The sequence below is a fragment of the Typopeltis vanoorti genome, chromosome 13 (genome assembly GCF_054136105.1).
Source record: "Typopeltis vanoorti isolate ZY-2024b chromosome 13, IOZ_Tvanoo_1.0, whole genome shotgun sequence".
NCBI lineage: Eukaryota > Metazoa > Arthropoda > Arachnida > Uropygi > Thelyphonidae > Typopeltis > Typopeltis vanoorti.
The window spans coordinates 36435530-36457535 of record NC_143561.1 but is presented as its reverse complement, the minus strand read 5'-3'; the positions used below and the strand labels follow the sequence as shown (position 1 = coordinate 36457535).

At 35.9% G+C, this 22006-nt stretch overlaps 1 protein-coding gene across 5 annotated transcripts in view; it reads right to left on the bottom strand.

Annotated features, from left to right (window-relative positions):
• tgo (Aryl hydrocarbon receptor nuclear translocator homolog tgo) overlaps window positions 1-22006 on the bottom strand; it is a 439650-nt gene that overhangs the window by 53451 nt on the left and 364193 nt on the right. For all 5 annotated transcript variants that reach the window (XM_090402556.1, XM_090402553.1, XM_090402554.1 and 2 more), the window contains 2 exons: window positions 7439-7633; window positions 4180-4363 (listed from right to left, as the gene is read on the bottom strand). In XM_090402556.1, the coding sequence (XP_090258682.1) occupies window positions 4180-4363; window positions 7439-7633 (379 nt within the window). The remainder of the gene's footprint in view (window positions 1-4179; window positions 4364-7438; window positions 7634-22006) is intronic.

The window sequence follows — 22006 nt, the reverse complement described above, 5'->3', positions numbered from 1 at the left end:
ACTGAAGATGAGGGTGCATGTTGGTTTGAGTAATGTGGGGCTTACATATTGCAGTTCTATCATGGAAACCCATGTTATTAGCCTCAGTTCTGATGTTTTTGTGCCCTGAACATTGACCTCCAGCAGCGGATGACTCACCACTGCAAGTAACACTTGAAGTTGACCCCCCCCAACTTCCATCTCAGAATGGTATCACTGATTGTTGACCTTGGATGACCCAATATGTCAACAATTTGCCAAACAGATAGACCTGCAACATGGCATCCTATCACAATGCCTCTTTTAAACTCCATCAGTTCCCTTCTCACAGCCATTTCACCCAGACACATTTGCTCTGACTTGGGAGCATCATATTCCTTGGATTTATACTGGCTACAAGCATGTGACTTGTTGTATGGCAAAGATGCACCTTGGCAATTGGGGTGTCCATTGATTTCTTTTCAAGCAGTGTATGTATGGTTTTTTTTTTTTTTTTTTTTTTTTTTTGCACCATCCCAAATGTAAGAACAGCAAAATAAAGTGTGGATTGATTTATGATTTATGTGGATTTATGATGTGTCAGGAGTTATGCAGGTGAGAAGTGTTTTTAAATGAAAGGCTAATGTGAAACTCAATCCAAGAAGAGAATTATGATCTTGACTAGAGATTGGAACGTTATCAAAACCAAGGAAAGGAATGACCACTAGAAAATGGTGAGAAGATCAGTATTTAAGTAGTTTAAACATTGATCTTTCCAGTCAGTAGATCTTGAAGTTTCAATCATTTGAGCTACAGGGTTTGTTGAATGAATGAATGAAAATGAAGGAAGGATGCTGTCATCAGCAAAACTATGGACAGGTTAACGAGAGAAAATCATTAAATATTAATTCAAATACTAATAGATTTTTTTTGGAACGGAAGAAAGCATGAGGTTAAAAAAAGAATATCTAAATCTCAAAACCAATCAAGGGGGTTTTTCTCACTTCCGAAATTAAACTGCCTATTCTACGCAAACACTCTCAAAACCACAGGGAAGGCCTTAAAATCTAACCATATTTCAAGATCCCTAATTAAATACTTTCTAAGGCATTTTCTCCCCTACTTTGGGGCCACGGGACATGCTGATCCCAGTGCAGAGGTTGTTCCAGAATGGTATTATCCATTATGCCAACAGCTTAAAAAATTTAAAACCGAAGGGAGGGAAATCCTAAAATTAAAGCCACAAGCAAGATATTGGGAGTTCTTTCAACTTTCCAGATGTGATATGCCAAATATAGAAACTAACATGGAAACGCTATTTCAAAATATCAGAAATAGCTGGGGACAGCCATTTCACCGGGACCTAGCATGGCAAATAGCCTATGGTCAGCTACCGGTGAAACTGGTTATGTCCCGATACAATTCAAGACCGTGCAACCCCTTCTGCGATGTCTGCCAGAGCGTTGAAACGGTGGGACATTTCTTTTACTTGTGCCCCTCCCCCCCACCCGACATGTCTGGCAGAGATTAAGCGTGGGAATCCAGCCACTTACACTAGAGGAGGTCTTGTACCTGCAATTTCCCCCACCAGTCAAAAAATTTCAGAAATTTACAATTTTCCTCATCAATGTAATCAAGTATCACATCTGGAAAGTGCAGAAAAAGTCTCAAATCAGCGATGAAAACAGTATACAAGCCAGAATACTCAGCGGGATCTATTTCTACCTCCCTAGGTTTTTCGCACAAGAAAGGCATATACCAGGGGATGGGAGGTTTGTAAATAAATGGTGCAAACCTCGTATCCTCTGTGTCCTGAGACAGGGCCTAATCATACCATGTCTGTTCCTTTAAAAAGTAACATCTGTTTTTCTTTTTCTTTCTCCACAGGTTCTTACAGTTCATATAGGAGGGGACAAATTTGAGAACCTGGGCTGCGAAGGCTTACAGCAAGGTGGTGCTGCTCCTTGGGAGCAGCATCTCTCGGGCCAGATTCTTCCCCCAAATCTTGTTTTGCCTGTGGTGTAAGGTTGGCCAGTTCTTTACTGCTTCTTTTATTAAAAAAAAAAATTTTAAATAAATAAAAATAAATAAATAAAAAAAGCAGCATCTCTCGGGCCAGATTCTTCCCCCAAATCTTGTTTTGCCTGTGGTGTAAGGTTGGCCAGTTCTTTACTGCTTCTTTTATTAAAAAAAAAAAAATTTAAATAAATAAAAATAAATAAATAAAAAAAACACTCATAACTTTTATGCTCTAATTCACGCAGAAATGTTTTCATTCCCGCAGTAATTTTATCTTTTGACTCCCGTAGCTAAGTGTTCATTTTTTATTTTTTATTTTTTTCCAAAAAAAAAAAAAAAATCCGGCTTAAGTTTTATACTAAAACAGGTGTTAGGAGATGACCTCCATAGACACCTGGTTAGTTAAATTGTTAATTATTTTACGGGCGCATATAAGAAAAGTTTATTTCAAAGTTTTTTTTAAAGAATAGGTGCAAGGAGAAGATGTTCACAGACCTTTTAGCCACAACCTCTGGGTTATACAGCTAAACAGGTTGACTTAGGCCTCTTTACTACCTCCAACTATCATACTCTACCTTTCGCTCTCTTCCCCTCTTACTACCAGCTGACTCTCAGCAATCTTTTATACTCCAAAGGCCGATGATGAAAGACATGAACTCCCATTCTACCAAGTAATTTTATATGAACTTGGTTTTTAACCCTATTTCCTAAGAAAGCAAAGACAAGAAAGTCAAGTTTGCGCCTGCAAGTACTGCAGGCGCAAACTTGAATATCCCCTTAGAGAAGAACTATGAAAACCAAGAAAGATGATCTCACTGCTTGGAGAATTAGAATGTAGAAAATCATCCTTAATAGATAAATTATCAGAAGTCAGTGCGGTGATTTGTGATAATTTATTTATGAAGATAAATATCAGAATTAGGAGAGTGATAAGAGGTAGCAAAAGTAAAGCAACAAAATATGTATATATATATTAGCACACACACAAATATATATATATATATATATATATATTTGCGTGTGTGCTAAGAAATATTGTTTTTCAACAATTTTCGTAGCATCTCCTTAAGAATTCTTGCAGAAATATTTCCTGGATAAGATGAAAGTTCCACTATCTAGCATTCAGTTTTGGTTTATGCAGCATAGCCACTGTAAAACATTTTATACCATTTATACTATATTTCAGAATTTCTCATCAAATATCATTTACTCCGGCTGCCTTTTAACATTTCAAGTTTCAGATAGTTCTTCCCTCCCACCACTTCTATTTACTGCTGTTCTATCATTGGCTACCTCATTTAATAGTTTTTTTTTTTTAACTCATTATTCTAGATACCTAAATATTCAGCAGGTATTTACCATTACTATTAATCCGTTTCCCCCCCCCCTCAAAATTTTTCTAGATTTCCTAAAATAGTCTAGGAAAATAGATTCCTAGATCACTAGGTCCGGTTTCAGCTACCCTCCTAATGCATATTTTACCAGGACTTGACAAATTATGCAAAATCCTACTCATCATGAAAAAAAAAGAAAAAAAGTACTTGTCTAAGACCCCACCACACACACTCTTCCTTTTTAATAACATGTCCCAATAAGTCAATAGCAGTTCCATAAAGTGATTAGTAGTGTTGTATCATGATTGGAGAAAATTTTCTTCATGTGAGAACAATTTCAAGAAGGAGCCATCAATATATAATAAGAAACAAGAATAGGAAGAACAGTAAAAAAAAAAGCATTGCTTTTTTTGGGGAAAATATAATTTGTTGCATTAATTTTTGTTACTAGAATGGCTCTTTATATTATCATGCATATTCTTCTATGATTTCTGAAAGTTAAAAAAAAAATAAAAAAAAAAAAGATTTTGTTTAGAAAGTTATTTATAAATTAAATAAAAAATATTCTATTTTGTCCAGTATGCCGTACTCCCCAGCTGCAAAATCTACTCACCACAGGCAAGTGGATGAGTGTATTTATTGAGCTGTGCACATCACAGTTACATATGCTAACCAATTTGAGGAATTAATTGAAGGTTTAGTTATTTGAAAGTCAAGATAAATGACAGGTCACTGTATATCAGTATCAAATGGAATAATATTTTTTTTAATTTTAAAGAATGAACTTTTGAAATGTTTACTACAAGATCAAGAGATTGTAATTAGACCAATAGAATTAAACTTAACAGCAGTTTAGAAATTGTGTTACCTTTGGTCAACAAAGGTGAATTTTCCTTCCATACTGTGTCGAGATATGAATTCATTGGATGAATTTGAACCCATCAAGTCACTGGTATTGGGTGTACTTGTAACTTGCAGACGTCCAATGGCAACAAGGCAACAATGACTACCACTATGAGCATCCTCAGGATCTAGTCGTTCTATTTGAACACCTATTATAAATAAATAATTAATCTCTGAAATAAGTAGGAAAAGAAAAGGAAAAGTTATTAAGAAATATAAAATTTTCATATCAAAACATTATGTGTATTTATGATTAAAGCAGAGAGAGAGAGAGAAAGAGAGAAAGAGGGTAATATTTTGAAGAGATAATCCAAACATTACTACTGACATTCTAAAAGTAATTTATGGACTTATTTCACAATATACAATATGATATTTTAAATACATTTTAAAAATTTATTTTTACCTAATGCAATACAACATAGCCCATCTTATCTCATCATATTTTCACCAATATATTAGACAAATGGCCTGTTATGATCAAGTAATTTGGTTTTCATTAACAGTCTTACACATCAAATCAGCTAGTTCACCTTCTATTGAAAAGTCTTCATAAATATTCCTTAAATTCTGTATAAGATTCAAAAGTCTTTCTAATCAAGGAAGGCATTTTTACAACTGGACTACAGAAGCCATTAATACAATTAATAACTTAATAAATTTCTAAAAAAATATAATTAAAATTCAATTAAGATATTAGTGTTTTTTTTAGTCCTCGTATGTGAGAAATAGAAGCACCTATAGCACATCAGTGCCGTGTGAAGTGCTGGTAAGGATTGAGAAAGAAGAAAGCTATTGAGCTGGAGGATGTATTTGGTGGAAAACACTTCAATAGGAAGGCTGTTCCAGTGGAGAGAGGTAGATAGAATAAATGAGGAAAAGTAGGTTCAACATGTTTGCAGCTGTACTGAAAAGAGATGCTGAGCAGCTGCATTCTTGTTTTAAGCCAAACAGAAAGTGAAGGAATGATGGCTGACAGTTCACTGGAGCAGTGACCATTGAATTATCTGTAGAAAAAACAAAGAGCCAAAACAGTATATCTACTAACATTAAGATAGACCTCTTGGCATCATTCTTCCCCTCCAATGCTTGGCAAATCTCCTCCCAATATTCCACAAACAATGCTCAACTTGCTTTCTCTGATCTTTCATGAGAAGGAAATTGAGAAAATACAATACTCAATAGCCATGATGATAATAAGTCTCCTGGTCTAGATTTTATCTTTTCAGTTGTGATAAAATCTTGTGATCCAGAATTAATAACCATCCTGTATCACCTATATAACCTGTCATACTCAACTGGCATCTGCCCAACAGTACAGAAGCAAGCCTTTGTTCAGCCATCAGTTAATTAATGATTGCCAATTTGGATTCTGCCATTCTTGTTCTAGAGCAGATCCTTGCATATTTGGAGAAACCTGTGGTCATTCTTGATATTTCCAAGGCATCTGTGCTGCCATTGTGTGGCTAGTTTAGGTCTCCTGTGATGAGTCTTTGGACTCTATGGAGGCGCCCGTAATAATAATAATAATCTTATTGTGTCTTGCAGTGAGATCTCCTTGCCGAGCTATCATCTTATGGTCTCTCTCTCTCTCTCCTGCCCTTTGTGATTGGACTGCCAGTTCCTCTCAACAGGTTTCTTTATCAATGATGGAGTACCTAAGAGTTTAATACTCTTACTTATGCTCTTTCTCTTATCACTGACCTACTCTCCTTCTCTCTCTCTCTCTCTCTCTCACTCTTTACCTCATAGTTTTGCTGGTAATGGTACTCTTCATTCCTCTTCTTCAGTTGAGAAATACTGTAGTACTCAAATGATCCAAGCTTCAAAATCTTCCATAACATGTCTTAAAACACTGATCACCTCACCATTCTCAAGTGGGGTTGAAGATAATCTAGTGAATTTCAATGTTATCAAAACACATTCCTCCTGTCTTATTACCTAGAAGAAAGAGTCTACTTCACTCCCTCTTACTTTTGAGAATGTTCTGATTTCCACTCAAAATCAGTTTTCTCTTGAAGGTGATGTCACTATGGGAAAGAGTAGGAAAGGCAGAAGGCCAACATCAAGGAACAACAGTGACTGAGGTGCACACTTGTTAAGCATAGTGTATGAGCATTACATGACTGCAAAACTATGTGTAGATCTGAATATGAATCATGAACATCTCATTGTCAATGATATTCTCCCCCTGTAAATAATAATTTACAATATCAGATGCAGGGCAGAATATCATAACCAATGTTGTTTTGCACAGGCTACCCATCACATTTTTAATGCCTATTTGCAGATTCAATAGTAATGCACTAAGACTGCCAAGTAGAAGGAATTCTATAATTTCATAGGTTATCCTTCAGTGTGTTTTTCACAAGTAGTGAATGCAATACAGCAAGAGAGAAAAGAAATATGTAGTATGCTTCACTGTTGCTGGAAGTTAAGCATGGGACTAGCCCTAGAGGTATGATGGTCTTGCACATACTGTGAAGTCTTCCACTGGCAGAGACATTGGTACTGAAGGGGGAAAAAAATCTATTTTCTTAGTATTTTATAGCAATGAGCATATTAAGATAGGCAGCAGAAATATAACAAATGACAGATAAAAAGTATAATGTAAGGAAGATGATGAGATGAGAATAAAAAACATAACTTAAAAAAAGGATGAACAAATCATTTAAGAAATACAGTCGAAGTTCATCATAGAGTCAGATACCAAACCCAGAAGTTTACCATTCCTTTGATATCTGTGAGTTAACTGTACTAAAAGGAATACAAGAGACTGAAATTAAGATGGAAGTGTGGCAGGTTAGATGGACATGCCTCAAAGAAGATGATGTGATATGACAATGATTATTTTCATTTTCAAGCCCAACATCAACAACCATCTTGCTTAGTAAAGGGCAGAAATGGCCAACGAACCATTTACTCTTCAGTAGGTTATTCTACTGAAGAGTATATTTATTTTAGTAAGTTTATTTATTTATTTTTAGGTTATCGTTAGTTCATCCTTGTATTAAGGCATTGGATGTTTTTAGGTTTTTATGAATCAGGTTAGAAAAAAAATTTTAATCTTAATTTGCCAAGCCATCTGAGCATGTTTTTAAAAAAAATGTTCCATTAAACATACATTGTTTTTTCATTGTGTCTTAGATCTTGTCTACAGATTGTATCCTATCAAAAAAAAAGAAAAAAAGATAAATATATGTACATAAACAAAAATGATTTACCTGAAGGTGGCCAATTTTTTATATACCCTGTACAGTGAACAACAGCATATGCATTTCCATCTGTTGAAGGTCCTAAACTATTTCTTTGCCTTATGCGATGCAAATGTCCAGGACACATAGCATCAGGTTGAACATTACCAATCTTCATTCTGCAAATAAATCCTCTCCGAGAGCCCATACATAATCTCATGGATGCTAATGGATAAAAGAGAAGATAGAATAATTTCTAATAAAAGTGAAAAAATTATATGATTCATGGATCTAAAATAGCTACAAGATATTAAATATAAAAATTAATCAAATATGAAATAAAAAAAATAGCTTCGCTTTTTTTGTATAATTAAATCAATATTTAATTTCATAACTTCAAAACAAAAAACAAAAAACATTATTGCATTTTTATTCCCACTATTATAGTTGACTCGCACTATAACAAACTACCAAAATATTCTTGAACAAAGTCCTATAAACTAAAGGAACTTCACTATAGCAAACTATTCATTGTAATAAACTGTTCCTGTAATCTCTATACATTTGCCAGAGGAGAGTAAACTGTAAAAAATATTCTTAGAACTGAACAGTGACATATACAAACTGTGAAGGTTGTATTCCCAGAAAATGTCATATTAAGCAAAAACTATATCAGAAAAACACAGTAACTTATCAAGTAAATTAAACAGTTAAGTCATGAATTGTGCCAATGGACATGATTGGGTGCTCACTATCATTGGAATGATGGGCTAAAGACAAGCATTTCCCAAATGCAGTTTTACACAACCAAATTTAGTGAAGTTAGGATACACTAAAGCAGAGACAGATTCAAGGAAGAGTCTTTAATCTTCTGCTGCTTTGAAAACCTATCATAACCTGATGAGGCCAGGGATTTGGGAGTGTGGTGGATAGGGAGTTGAAGTTTAGGGGGCACATTGCAAAAGTGGCCAAAACAGCTCATCAAATCACTTGGTTGCTGAAAAATACTTTAACAAGCAGAGACAAACAAGTCATTGTTCCTCTATATCGAGCCTTGATAAGACCCCATCTAGATTACTGTGCCCAGATATGGGCGTCAGGGTTTCTTCTTGATGGGGAGGAGGTGGAGAGGATCCAGAGACGAGTGACCAAGATGATAGCAGGTCTGTGGAATGAACCTTATGAGAACAGGTTGAAGATTTGTGGGTTACAAAAATTGGTTGATAGGCAGAAAAGGGGTGATATGATTGAGACATTCAAATTACTGAAGGGTTTCTATAGGATTAATCCAGAAGATATTTTTGAGAATAGGATTGGTGGTGGGAGGACTAGGGGCCATACATGGAAGCTGGGCAAGAGTGTAGTTAGCAGGGGTGTTAGAATTAGGTTTTTTACTTGGAGAGTGGTGAATGAGTTCAAGGCGAGGTATGATAGATACTGTGTGAATGTCGAATAGTTGCTCTTGACACGATGTTAGGGCCTCCCTCGATGAGTCTGTCAACTCCTTGGAGTTGCCCGAGATAATAATAACCTCATAAATTTGGATGCATAAAACTGCCACACATCTGAGAAATGCTCATGCTCAGGACATGAGTCCTATGTTAGACTTACAAGTGGTCAATCAAGTCCCCTAGGTGGTGCAATTTAGAACTTCAGGCCTTGCTCTGTTTGTTCACTTCAGTCTCACATACTTATACAGTACCAGAGTGCATGTATCTTACTTGTGCATTGTTCCATGATAATGCCATCTGACTTTGGTGAAATACAGTAAACAGTCATTAAATAATTTTAATTATATTATGTATGTTGTCATGTCCTTTATAAAAATACCAACAAGATTATATGCAGGACTTGAAAAAAAAGGCCTCATCTATTTAATTTTTCACTTGGTTAGACTATAATAAATTTAGTTTAATCCTTTATCCAAGTGTGAGCAAACAAAGTTTGCGCCTGAAAGTATCTTCTGGACTGAGGTAAGGTGGTACAACACTGGGCAACGAGTTGCCTGGTGTTGTACCACCTCACCCCAGTCCTGAAGATACTTTCAGGCGCAAACTTTGTTTGCTCACACTTGGATAAAGGATTAAACTAAATTTATTATTATTCCAGTAAGAAATGTACTAAGAATTTCAGTAAGAACCTGAAATTCTTAAGCATCTTCAGAATCCCTTTATCTTCACAGATTGAACTGTTTCTGAACTGCATGATAGATTCCATATGGTCAAGATGAGTTCTAATCAACAAGAACTAATTTGAGAGTTCCAATTTTACCAGTTACCCATTGAACTTAATGAATATATTTGGATTTTTTAAATTTTCACAAAGATTGAGAAAAATTTTGAAGTTCTTACTGATTTTTGGAAGAACTATAAAAAGGTTGATAAGAATATCATCTATTTTCAATGTATAAGGATTTCGATGAAGTGATTTTGATTTCTAACCAAGATTATGAATAAACAAAAAAGAAATGTTTTTAAAATTCAGACATATAAGATTCTTCAACAAAAAAAAAAAGGGGGGGGGGATGGGATGCATTATCAACTAAGCATAATTGGGCAAAATTAACCAAATGAAATTGATTCTGAAATCGCCTTTCCATTAGATAAAATATTTATGCACAGCAAATGATTACAATGATTTCCTATATCCACTGGTAAAAAAAATGGAAAAAAAATGCATTATCAATTAAGCATAATTGGGCAAAATTATTATTATTATATAAGCATGGAGTCTGAACACTCATTGCGGAAGACACAATCTATCCACACAGTCTATCACGCCTCTCTTTGAACTTATTAACAAACAAAAGCACTGACAAGTGACTCTGGCAACCAAATCCACTTATTTGCAACTCTCCAAGCAAAAAATCTAGTCCCCCCCCATACTAACCACACCTTTATTCAACTTCCAGAGATGATCCCTTGTTCTGGTCCCTCTAGCCAAGTGCTGAAATATTTCCCCCTGCATCAATCCTATAAAACCCTTTAAGCAACTTAAATCACATACTCTCTTTTTCTCCTATCAATCAACTTCTGCAATCCACAAACCTTCCACTTATCCCCATAGGGAACATTCCACAGGCCACTCACCTCTGAATCCTGTCTATTGCTTCCTTATCCCCAATAAACCCAGGGGACCAGACTTGAGCATATTAACAAAAGGAAATTGATTCTGACAACACTTTTCCATAAAATAATTTATGCAAAAAATTAGGGCCCCTGCTTTGTGAGCAGGTGCATTATCATGCTGATACAGAAAAGGGCCTATTCCAAACTGTTGCTACAGTGTGGGAAGAATGGAATTGTCCAAAATGTCATGGTACGCATTAACATTTAAAGATCCGTACACAGAAAAAAAACAATGGGCCTAATCCAAACCAGGGAAGAACAGCCCCACCCCATTATGCTACTGCCTCCAAATTTCATGGTCAATACAAGACATTTCTGTAAGTATTGTTCACCAGGTCCACACATGTCCATTGAATTGCCAGATCGTGTAAGAGGGTCCTGTGATTCATTGCTCCACAGGACCCTCTTCTATTTATCCACAGTCCAATGACAGTGTTGGTTGCACCATTCCAGATGCTAGGTATTGGCAGGTGTAATCAAGGGCTTGTAAGCTGCAGCATAACCACGAAACCCAAGGGAAAACACCTCCCGGCAAATAGTTCTGACACTGGCATCCATTTCAGAACTCACATAGAAGTTGTTTGTGAAGGTTGATAAAACTGACTGATGATTTACTGCGACAACATGCTTAAGAGTTCACCAGTCCTGATTTGTCAGTTTCTTGGGCTTATTAGTTTCGCAGGGGGGGGGGGGGGATTTGGTGATTCCATCATGTTTATACTTCACAATAACCCCACTGACAGTAGACTGGGACACATGCAATGTGGCAGAAATCTCTCGGATCAAATGACTGAACTTGTGGTCTTTGACTATCATATCACATTTGAATGGTCTCAACTCTTTTCATCCACTAATCCTGACGGCAAAGAATATCTACACGGCTAATGTCCACATACCTATGCTTATATAGTGACTTTTTGGCAACATAGTGTGTGTATATATATAGTATTTAATGCATTTGCTTCAATACTGAGGTAATTGCACAGGATAAAATTTAGTCATAGTATTAACAAAGACATAAATTGACCAGGTCCAGGATTGAATACACACAATGATGATACATTAGGCTACCATAGTTCTCCACTAGGCAGACACATGACTGTTGAGATATTTGCTTGACTAGTAAGCCAGAACAAACTGATCATATATACTGTATATATATATATATATATACACTTACAATTTTTTTGAGAAAGACTATCTTCTAAGATAATGATGGCTGTTCTTCATCATCATCATCAAATTCCTGATATATACCCACAAGGAGTGTACAGGATAAGATAACAGGATAACACTACATGAAAAATTACATCATTACTAACTTCCTATCTACAATTTTCCTCCAAATCAGTCTGTTACCTGTCATGACCTCCAACATTATCAGATCTTATATTTCTATCTGCTAAGGCACTTTTTACTGTATCAATCCACCTATATCTTGGTCTTCCTCTGGTTCTTTTTCTTGCCAACTGGCAGAGAACACTTGTTTTGCTAATCTTTCCTTTACTATTCTGTTTAAGTGACCATACCACCCGAGATTAGCTCTGCTAATGCATTCCTGGACTGACAAATGTCAAGTTCTTTCCTAATATCCTTGTTTTAATATGATATTGCCATTGATACCATCTGTTCATGCCCCTAATCTTTCGCAGGACTCATATCTGCAGTCTCTAGTCTTTGGTCAAGTGTTTTACTTCTGACCCAGCTCTCAGATCCATAAGTTAAAATTGGTTTGAATACTGTCTTGTATACAACTAAGTTAGTGTTTTGGCTAATTTCTCTCTTATTCCATATAATTTATTCAGTTGACTTCCTACCATACCAGCTTTGTTGATTCTGTTGTCTATTTCCATATTTAATTTACCATTTTCACTAAAAATAGTATCTAAGTAGTGAAAATCTTTTACTTGTTCCATAAGTTCTCCATTCACAATGCAGTTGATATTTTCATTGTCTTTGTCTTGTTATTGCTGACCTTCATACCATATCTATTACAACAGTTATTAATTTTAGTCAGGGAATCTTGCAGACTTGTAGCGGATTTATTTAGAAGTATAACATCATCCGCATAAAGCAAACAGCTGAGATTAATATCTTCAATTTTGATATCAGGTTTAATACCACTTTCCTTCATAATGTGATCCATACAGATAACAAATAACAGAGGGGATAATGCACATCCTTGTCTGCCACCAGATTTAACATTAAACCACCTTCCTGTACTTCCTTCAATTCTAACTGCTGACTTACAACTCCAATAAAGACTAAGTATTGTTTGATATAATGCTCCATTGACACCATATAAATGTAGCGTTTCGAATGGCTTCTCTCTTGCCACCTTGTCATATGCCTTTTCCAAATCTACAAAACCTAAGTATAGATCTTTGTTATATTCCCATGATTTATCAACTATCTGTCATAAAGTGAAAATCTGATCCTGACAGCCTCTATTTGGCCTGAATCCAGTTTGTTCTTCACCGAGCTTCTCTTCCACAATCCTTCTCAGCCGTTTCTCAAGTATACTTGCATAAATCTTACTAGGAACACTCAGTATAGAAATACCTCTGTAATTCCCACATTTAGTTTTATTTCCCTTTTTATATATGGGAGCTCTACTCCAATCATCGAATTTGTCCCTCTGTCCAGGCCTTCTGAATTATGCAATACAGCCACCATATGACTTGTATACCTCTATACTTGAGCATTTCTGGTCGAATATCATCTACTCCTGCTGCCTTTCCATTTCAGGCTTTTGATGGCTTTTTCTACTTCAAGTATGGATATGTATAGGAATACATATCCATAAATATCCTGACTGCACACCCGGTCAGTGTTTTTTACCACTGTGCTGTCGTCACTGCTTGTTTTACTTAGCAATTTTTTGAAGTAATTACTCCATACTTCAACGATATCTTTTTCTCATGTTTTCATTTCACCTTTATCATCTCTAATTCTCTTTACAGCACTCTTTCCTCCATTTCTGAGCTTCTTCAACAACCTCTAGAATACCTTGCCACCTTCTTGATATTTATTTTCTATGTTCTTATCAAAGTCTTCCCATGACTTCTGTTTAGCTAGTTTTACACAGTGTTTAGCTTTCTTACATTTGTCTCTGTATTCTCTGAGAGCACCAGCTGACTTATTTGCCAGGAATTTTTGATATGCTTTCTTCTTTTCCTTCACTGCCTCTTTAACTTCCTGTGTCCACCATGGAGTTCTGATTTTTCTATCTTTGCAGACAACCTCGCCACATGCCTCTCTGGCTGAATCAATCAGTGTTTTCTTCAGGGCATGCCACTGAATCTCCAAGGTTTGGTTGCTGTTCTCAAACTCTTTCATTTTTTCTTCAATCATGTTTGTGTATTTTAGTCTACAGTTCACATCTGAGAGTTAATATTGTTATTTGCAATTGTTTTCTTACCACGCAAGGTAAAGTTTATAAATAAAGAGAAGAAAGACATGCATTAATTCATTTTTTATCTGTACATTATAAGAGGTTTTTAACTTCAGTTTCTTTCAAGTTTATACTTTCACTATGAGAATAGTCTATTTGTAGCTTGGCTAAAATGCAACAGATAAACTATCCTTTCATGATCTCAAGATGGTAAACTTTCCTTAGAGAAAACTGATTCATATTTGCAGATATATAAGAAAGATCAAGGGATATTTGGATAACTTTCTCAACACTTCCAATATCCTTGATCTTTTCTTAACCAGTTCTCCTTTCCAGTGTACCATAGCGGCCACATCTCCTCTTGAATTTTCCAAGAGGAGAGGTAAATCTCACACAACACATCCTCTCTCCAGCCATTTCCAACTTCCTTTGACACTACAAAAGTACCGTGTGGGACAAGATTTGCACTTCTGCTCCTCATTTCCAGATAAACCACTGCTTCCATTCTTCTGATACAAATACCTGCTCAGTGCAAGTTAAAACAATTATCCTTGCTGGCACGTAGGCCTTTGTTCTCCACTCCATCCAAAATTCTGGCCCTCTTTTCAAGCCACAGTTTATCGAATTGTTTAACAAAGCAGTTAAAGTAAAGGATTTACTATCTGCAGGTGACTCATAAAAAGAACCCAAGTTCCATACTCAGCCTAAGCTGAGGCACATAATAAATGCAAAACTACAACAAATTGAAACCTGACTTCGTGAAAGCCAAATAACAGAAAAGTCACATCATGCTTTCTGGTCTCTTGCAAAGACCACGTTGTATCTTGCAGAGATACAACTTCTGTTCACATGCACTTCACCTTTTTCTCTCTCTCTCTCTTTCTCATCCAGACGGCAGTGATAAAACAATAAAAGTAGAGATCAGCTTTACCTTTACTGTTATATTACTTAAAGTAAAGCTGACCTCTTCACTATTCTCCAACTGCTGCAAAGGTGACCAAGGCAAATTGTCTCCTGCCATACCAGAAACAGTGCACCATGTGTCTCCCGCGATATCTTTCAGGAAAACGATATCAGAAGAATAATAAATAACTTAGATACTACAAAGACTTTTTGTCCAATGGCATCTTTCCAATTGTACTCATATATTGTAATCCGACTAACTAACTTCTTCTTCTTAAGCTTTTGATGAACCATTAAGGTTCTTAGCTGTGGATTTCACAACATTTCACTGGCCCTGTGAACACATGCATCTGCAGACATAGAACACACCAGGAGGCATAGAGCAAATACGTGTGTTCAGGGGGGAACAAAAAATCTGAGTTTCTGGGTGAAAAAAACCCCTACCACTGTATGAGACTGGCTAATTGACCTTTAGTTGAAAGAGACTAGATAAAGTTCCTCATATCTTGGATGGGAATCGAACCCAGGTGTTTCCGACCAAAGGGCTTATTCTATACCGACTAAGCTAAGGAGGCTTAATCCAACTAACGCCCGTCCTATATTATCTCTACAATATTTTATACTCAGCTGGTACATATCCCAATGCATGGAGGCAAGCATATATCCAATCTACTCAAAAAAGTGGAGATAAAAGTCTGCCATCCACCTACTGACCACCTGAATTCTCTCCAAAATCAACAGTTGACCTCTTCATTAGATAGAGGTCATCATGATGACCACCAGTATGAATTCTATCACTATAGATCAATAGTTGACCTTATAGCCTACAACAACCAATGCTGGACATGTACCAAAGAAAGATTTGGAGAAACATGTGTCACTCTTCACATTTCCAGTGCATCTGATTGGGTTTTGTAATGAGGCCTACTCAGTACACTGCTATTTTATTCGACATTTCACACTCTTAGTAACTGGGTAGTGAGTTTTCTCTCTGGCTATTTACTGCATGTCATGAGGGATGGCTCCCTCTCATTCTCCCTTTCAAACTTTTCCACCCAAGCAGGCTTACCTTGGGGACTCAGTTCTAACACTTATCCTCTTTCTCCTATATATATATATAATTACCTACTCTTGATCACTATTAATCCTTTTCACAACTGTACTAGGAACAGTACACTTCATTTATATTTATTCAACAAGCCATACAGGGCTAAAATATTTCAAGCTTCAAGATTGTCTACAACCAGTGCCTTAAATATCTCAATCCTTCAATGGTGGCAAGGATAATATAGTTGCTTTCAATGCTACAAAATGCACTCTTGTCTTTTATCTTGCAAAAGGGAACTGAGTTCATTTATCTGTACCCTCAGTAATATACCAGATCCGGTGCATTACTTGTTGGACTAATATTTATCCTCAACCTCTCCTGGCATAAATTTGTCAAAGGTTTGGAGAGTTGGTAGTTTCTAGGCATTCTTTTCTTCTCAAGATACTATTATTCATCCATCCATCCAACCACTAGCTCTGTACAAGTCTAGTTTCAATCGAGATTTTGAGGCATGTTATGAAATGTTAAGGGTGAGTTTGTATCATTAATTAATTGAACTCAATCTGAAGATAGTTGTCATTCTAAGCTAGTAATCATTGTCATCTGTAATATGTCTGATCTGATGAATAAATGTCTTTCATTTTATTAATCTAACAACTTGTCTGATTTTGATCTCTTTGCACCACTCATAAAAGTCAGAACCAATGCAGAAGTTAAGACATAAGAGTAGCTATGACTGCAATGAAATATAGGTTTTGTAAGATTTAAGTACTTAATGAACTTATCAAGGAATTAGTTAATAGTGTACAATTCTGAGTGTTAATTCTCTGATATTGAGTTATTCTTTTGTCTAGAATTTAGGATGGTGCAGCATCATAATATAAATTTTTCCTAACGAAAAGGGATCAGCACTAGAAACGAAACAAAGGAATTGGCGCTACCCAAAGGCAATCCCTTTGTCTTCCAAATTTTGCACACTCTTTATTCAATTAATTGGCGGCCTAGAATTGAAAGTGCGACTGCATATGATAACTAATGATAATATATATATACAAGCAGAAAATTATAACAAACAAGAGTAAGAAAATATTATACTCTTTTATTCTATCTTAGGAACAGCCTTCTTCATGAAGTGTTTCACCTGACACTTAAACTACCAACTCTCCAAGAAAAATGTCAATATTTTCCACCCCTCACCTGCACTACACAGAGCATTGATGTGCTATAGGTTCTTCTATGTATGGGATCAATATATATACAATGGAACCTTGGTTGTCGAACATAATTCATTCCTAAAGGCTGTTCGGAAACCGATTTGTTTGAAAACTGAAACCATTTTCCCATAAGAATTAATGTAAAACGGATTAATCCATTCCCGAACCCTGGATGATTGCTTATTTAAACCTTTGTAACAGTACTTCATGCATAAAATCATATTCAAAAACAATGAAAATGCGTAGAATCTTACACAAAAAGAATAAACACAATAAATAGATAAAATATAGACAAAAATTGATCGGCTCTTTATTTTTGAGTATTGTACAGATCGTTGATTTCGCCATATCGAACTGCATATAGCAAGATCTGAGACACGAATGCCATTTTCATGTTTGGATACGATTTCTTTTTTTCACCTCTATCTTGGTTCTAACAACTTTTCTTTTCGCTTTTCTTATCCTTCTTTGGCATGGTGGCTTATTTAATAATAATTTATAAAAAAAAAAAAAAAAAAAATCATAAAACACAAAGAAAATCAAGAAAAGGTACTGCAAATTCAAGAATGCAAATGAGTTTAAGGGGAAGTATGTGAATAATGGTTAGTATGCAATGTTGGGTTTCCTGCGATGAGTCTTTTGACTCCATGGAGGCACCTTATAATAATAATAATAATAATAATAATAATAATAATAATAATATACAATAGGTGTCTTAAATTAATCAATTCTCCAGAAATTCCAGCATGTGTCTGCTCTGAGCGTAGGCTACAGCATAACTGATGCTTTCCCGCTGTAATCTCAGCCTACAGAGCATGTGGTTGCCGGTTTGCCTGTTCGGGAACCGAGATTCTGTTTGGAAACTGGGGCGTTTGTTGTTCGGCAAATAAGTTCGGGAACCGATTTGTTTGAAATGAGAGTCGTTCGACAACTGAGGTTCCATTGTATAATATTGCTGTGAGAATTATCACATTACATATTTCAACAATCAAGTTGAAGAACAGAGATTTACCAAAATTGTTTATAAAAATATTCCTTGAAATATCATATTGGAAAGTTTTCCCACTCTCAGCTAATTTGTCTTTGTGGTTAAAAAATTCTCTCATATAAACATAATTCTCCAAGTTCCTTCAGATATTTGTCTTGGTAATCTGTGCCAAAACCTGTCTCACGGAAGGAAATGGACATGTGAAGGTCGCTGCTGCTTTAAGTTGGTTTTTATAGTGTGGTTTTAAGTTTCAATTAATTGCGAGTTATATATCTACATAAGCATAAACACATGCTCTATCATGCTAAAATATTAATTTTTTAAAGATATCAAGTTAGCTAAAGTTATTTCAAATTTTAAAAATTTCCTTTGTTATCACTACAAGGGTTCTAGGTATTAGTCATAAACATATCTTTGAATTTACCAAGCTATGGCCAGCAAGAGTTCAGCGGCCAGCATAGCAATAATGAGCATTGATGTTTCACTATAAGCAACAATCATCTACCCTGGCTCAGCAGGAGTTGTTCAACAGTCACAGGATTCCAACATCCAACGAAAGGATGCCAGCCTAACCCTACAGCAATGGACAAAGATCAATAGTTTCTCCTTCTTATGCAAATAGTTGCTTAAATAACCACATACATTTCCCAAAACAATGGAATAGTCATTTTTACTATTAAAAATACATTGTTGAAGCAATGTCTTGAATCTGTAGCGAAATAAGTTCCACCAAAAAATATTACTCATGTCTCAAGAGTTGCAGGCACTATACAAATGTATTTTAATAATACATCATGGTCCAAGGAATTAACATTGGTGCACACCCATATTAGTGTGTCACCTATTTCAAACATCCTGCCTGAAATCAGCCATATGGGGATTAGTATCCAAATACACAGCCTGCATACCTCTGCAACCAGGCCTGAGTTCTCCTACATTAAGAGCTTTTGAAGGCAGGCTTTGTTGCACTTTGGCATCAATACCGACTCCATAACAAAAATAATAAATATTGAAACTGACAGAGTAGCATACACATTTTACATTACTGTGGCTGTTCAATGTTTCTACTGCCATGAGAGAGTCACAAGGAAAGCAGCCCAGATATCTCCCCAAGAATGAGAAACCAGATGACAATACTACAAGTGCTAATGAATTAGAAAGCCAAGGGCCTGAATTAACATTCCCAAAAAACTGCAAACTACCTGTTAAAAAAAAAATATATATATATATATATATATATATAAAAAAAATTGAGGATTTAAAATCAAACACTGCTCACAAACTTCTGCTTTTGGCAGGCTGCCTACTTCCACCATCTAAAAGCAATTTCAGATAAAAGGAAGTGGACAACAGACAAATAGCAATAAAATCACATGAATTAAATAACAGAAACAAGAAAAGAACAGTACAATAAATGCAGGAAAACAGCTGCCCAAACAACCAAAGATGAATAACTGTGTTTACATTAATGAACCTCCCCATAGCCTATTGCGGTAGATGAGGAGATTGAGCTTCCTGAGTCCTCAGATAACAAAGACGAAACTGAAATTAAGTCTTCCTTGCACTGAAGGCCTGCTAACAACTGAGCAGCTCCGAGCTTCCTTAAGAGTTCGAGGCTGATCACAAAAACTGGTCACAGCATTTGACTACACTGTCGGCATCAATGGTCTAATTACTTAGCAAGAAGAATTAAAAACTTTCTGGCAAGAAAAACAAAAAGAACCACCAACCTCAGAAAAAAGAATATATTACCTGATCAATGAATCCTAGTAGCAGCATAACCATAAGTCTCAATCATATCTCCTTCCAGGTCTCAGAATAACCCAGAAATCATATTCCATTAACAATTCTGACATGACAGTTGCAAAATAAGCTTTCTCCACAGTACGTCCTCGAGCACTGCTGAGAAACAGTTATGCTGCAGAAAACTTCCACTCCATAAATAAAGCTTCAACCAGTGGAAGCATCAGCACCATGCTCTATACACCACTGTCTCACCATACAACTGGATCAGAAATGACCACTGGGATCTGCAATGAAAGCTCAGAAAGCCTACAAATCACTGATTTTTTTTTTGAATGATGTGCAATTTATGCTCTCATGACTCCCACCAGGAAGAAATTATACATAATCAATGTCTAAAAAACACAGAATGAACAGCTTGCAGTGCAGGTAATAGAATTCATTCAAAGCAACCTGATATTGCTAACAAAGACCACCAACTAGCTTTAGCTAAATATCTGCAGGATCAACAACTAATATCAATAACTTATATTCTGCTCTAATCAGAGCAGAATATCACAATAGCTTTTTTTTGAATGATGTGCAATTTATGTTCTCATGACTCCCACCAGGAAGAAATTATACATAATTAATGTCTACAAAACACAGAATGAACAGCTTGCAGTGCAGGTAATAGAATTCATTCAAAGCAATATTGCCTGATATTGCTAACAAAGACCACCATCTAGCTTTAGCTAAATATCTGCAGGATCAACAACTAATATCAATAACTTATATTCTGCTCTAATCAGAGCAGAATATCACAATAGCTTGAGAAACTGCACTTCTCTTCTAATCAAAGCCCATATCACAACTAATCATTGACCGGTGATCACGCTTCAAATCTAAAGTGAGATATTCACATAAAAGTACAGTCATTAACTGAACCTTAACAGCATTCAGCCTTACACTAACTGAACCAACAACAGCAAGCGGTTCACACAAATACCAATCCTTAGAAGCAGTAATAGTTTTGCATTTAGAACACCCTGCAAGATGGGCCTTAATAAGATCAGGATGCAGGCATCTTTGTGGGTGCATCTGTGAAGTTTCTAATTTTCATTAGAAAAATGTCAACAACCATCCAACAGCTTTCTGCCATAAAAGATAGATAAAGCATCACAGAGGATTCCAATGAAATTCTCTTATACACTCACCTTGCAGTACAGTACCATCAAGGCATATATAAAGCTAATGTAACATCTATTGATATCACCAACAAAATCCTATGTGATGCAAAAGGATTCTCATCTTTGATGTGCCACAAAACAGAGCTTCCCATTATACTACATGATTTGGAAGAAGCCAAGAATTCTCTACTGAGAGAAAAATCTGCAAGAATAGACAGACTAACTACTGAATTTATCAACCCCTTTTGGGAGTAGCTTCTTTTCTCCATAGAAGTGTGTGTTGAAGCATCTACTAACGGCTTCCCAAACATCAAGCATTAAGTTTATCCCAAAGAAAGGGGACCTTACAAAGCTTGAAAACAGGTAACGCATCTTGATTATAAGGTGAATGCAAAATAGTATTATCAAAAGTTCATTTCCAGCAGACTGAAACCTATTCTGATGAAATTAGAGGGGAGGCAGAGCTATTCCATTCTGGAAAGATCCATCTATGAAAACCTGTACTTTTTTAATGATATGGTAAGTAAATCTGGTAAAATGCTTATTCAGTTGCTCAAAGGCCCACAGTTTGGTTCTAGCATCATTCAAGCAATTTGAAATACTACAATGTAATGCTCACTATCAAATAAGACTATTGGATTGATGTAGCAAGTGAAAGACTGAGGTAGCACTCCTGTACAGGTAATGGTCTGCAGTGGGAAACAAATACTCCGGAATTCATCCATGTAGCACATCTTACATGAACAGGAACTGGATATATCAATTCAACATTTTAAGCAAGTACTAAGAAAATTGGCTGCAATATAAGCCTCTACATCCAAAAGAATGTAATAGTTATCCTTCAAATAGCTGCCAGTATCCCATAGTATACACAGACCCCCCCCAGAGCACTTTATTAAGCAAATGAAGACAATTTACCAGTTTATATGGAAACAAACTGTTTTTTTTTTTTTTACTTCATTTGGTGTTCTCTTCAAGAAGAAGGTCAAAACTTAATATCTACATAACACA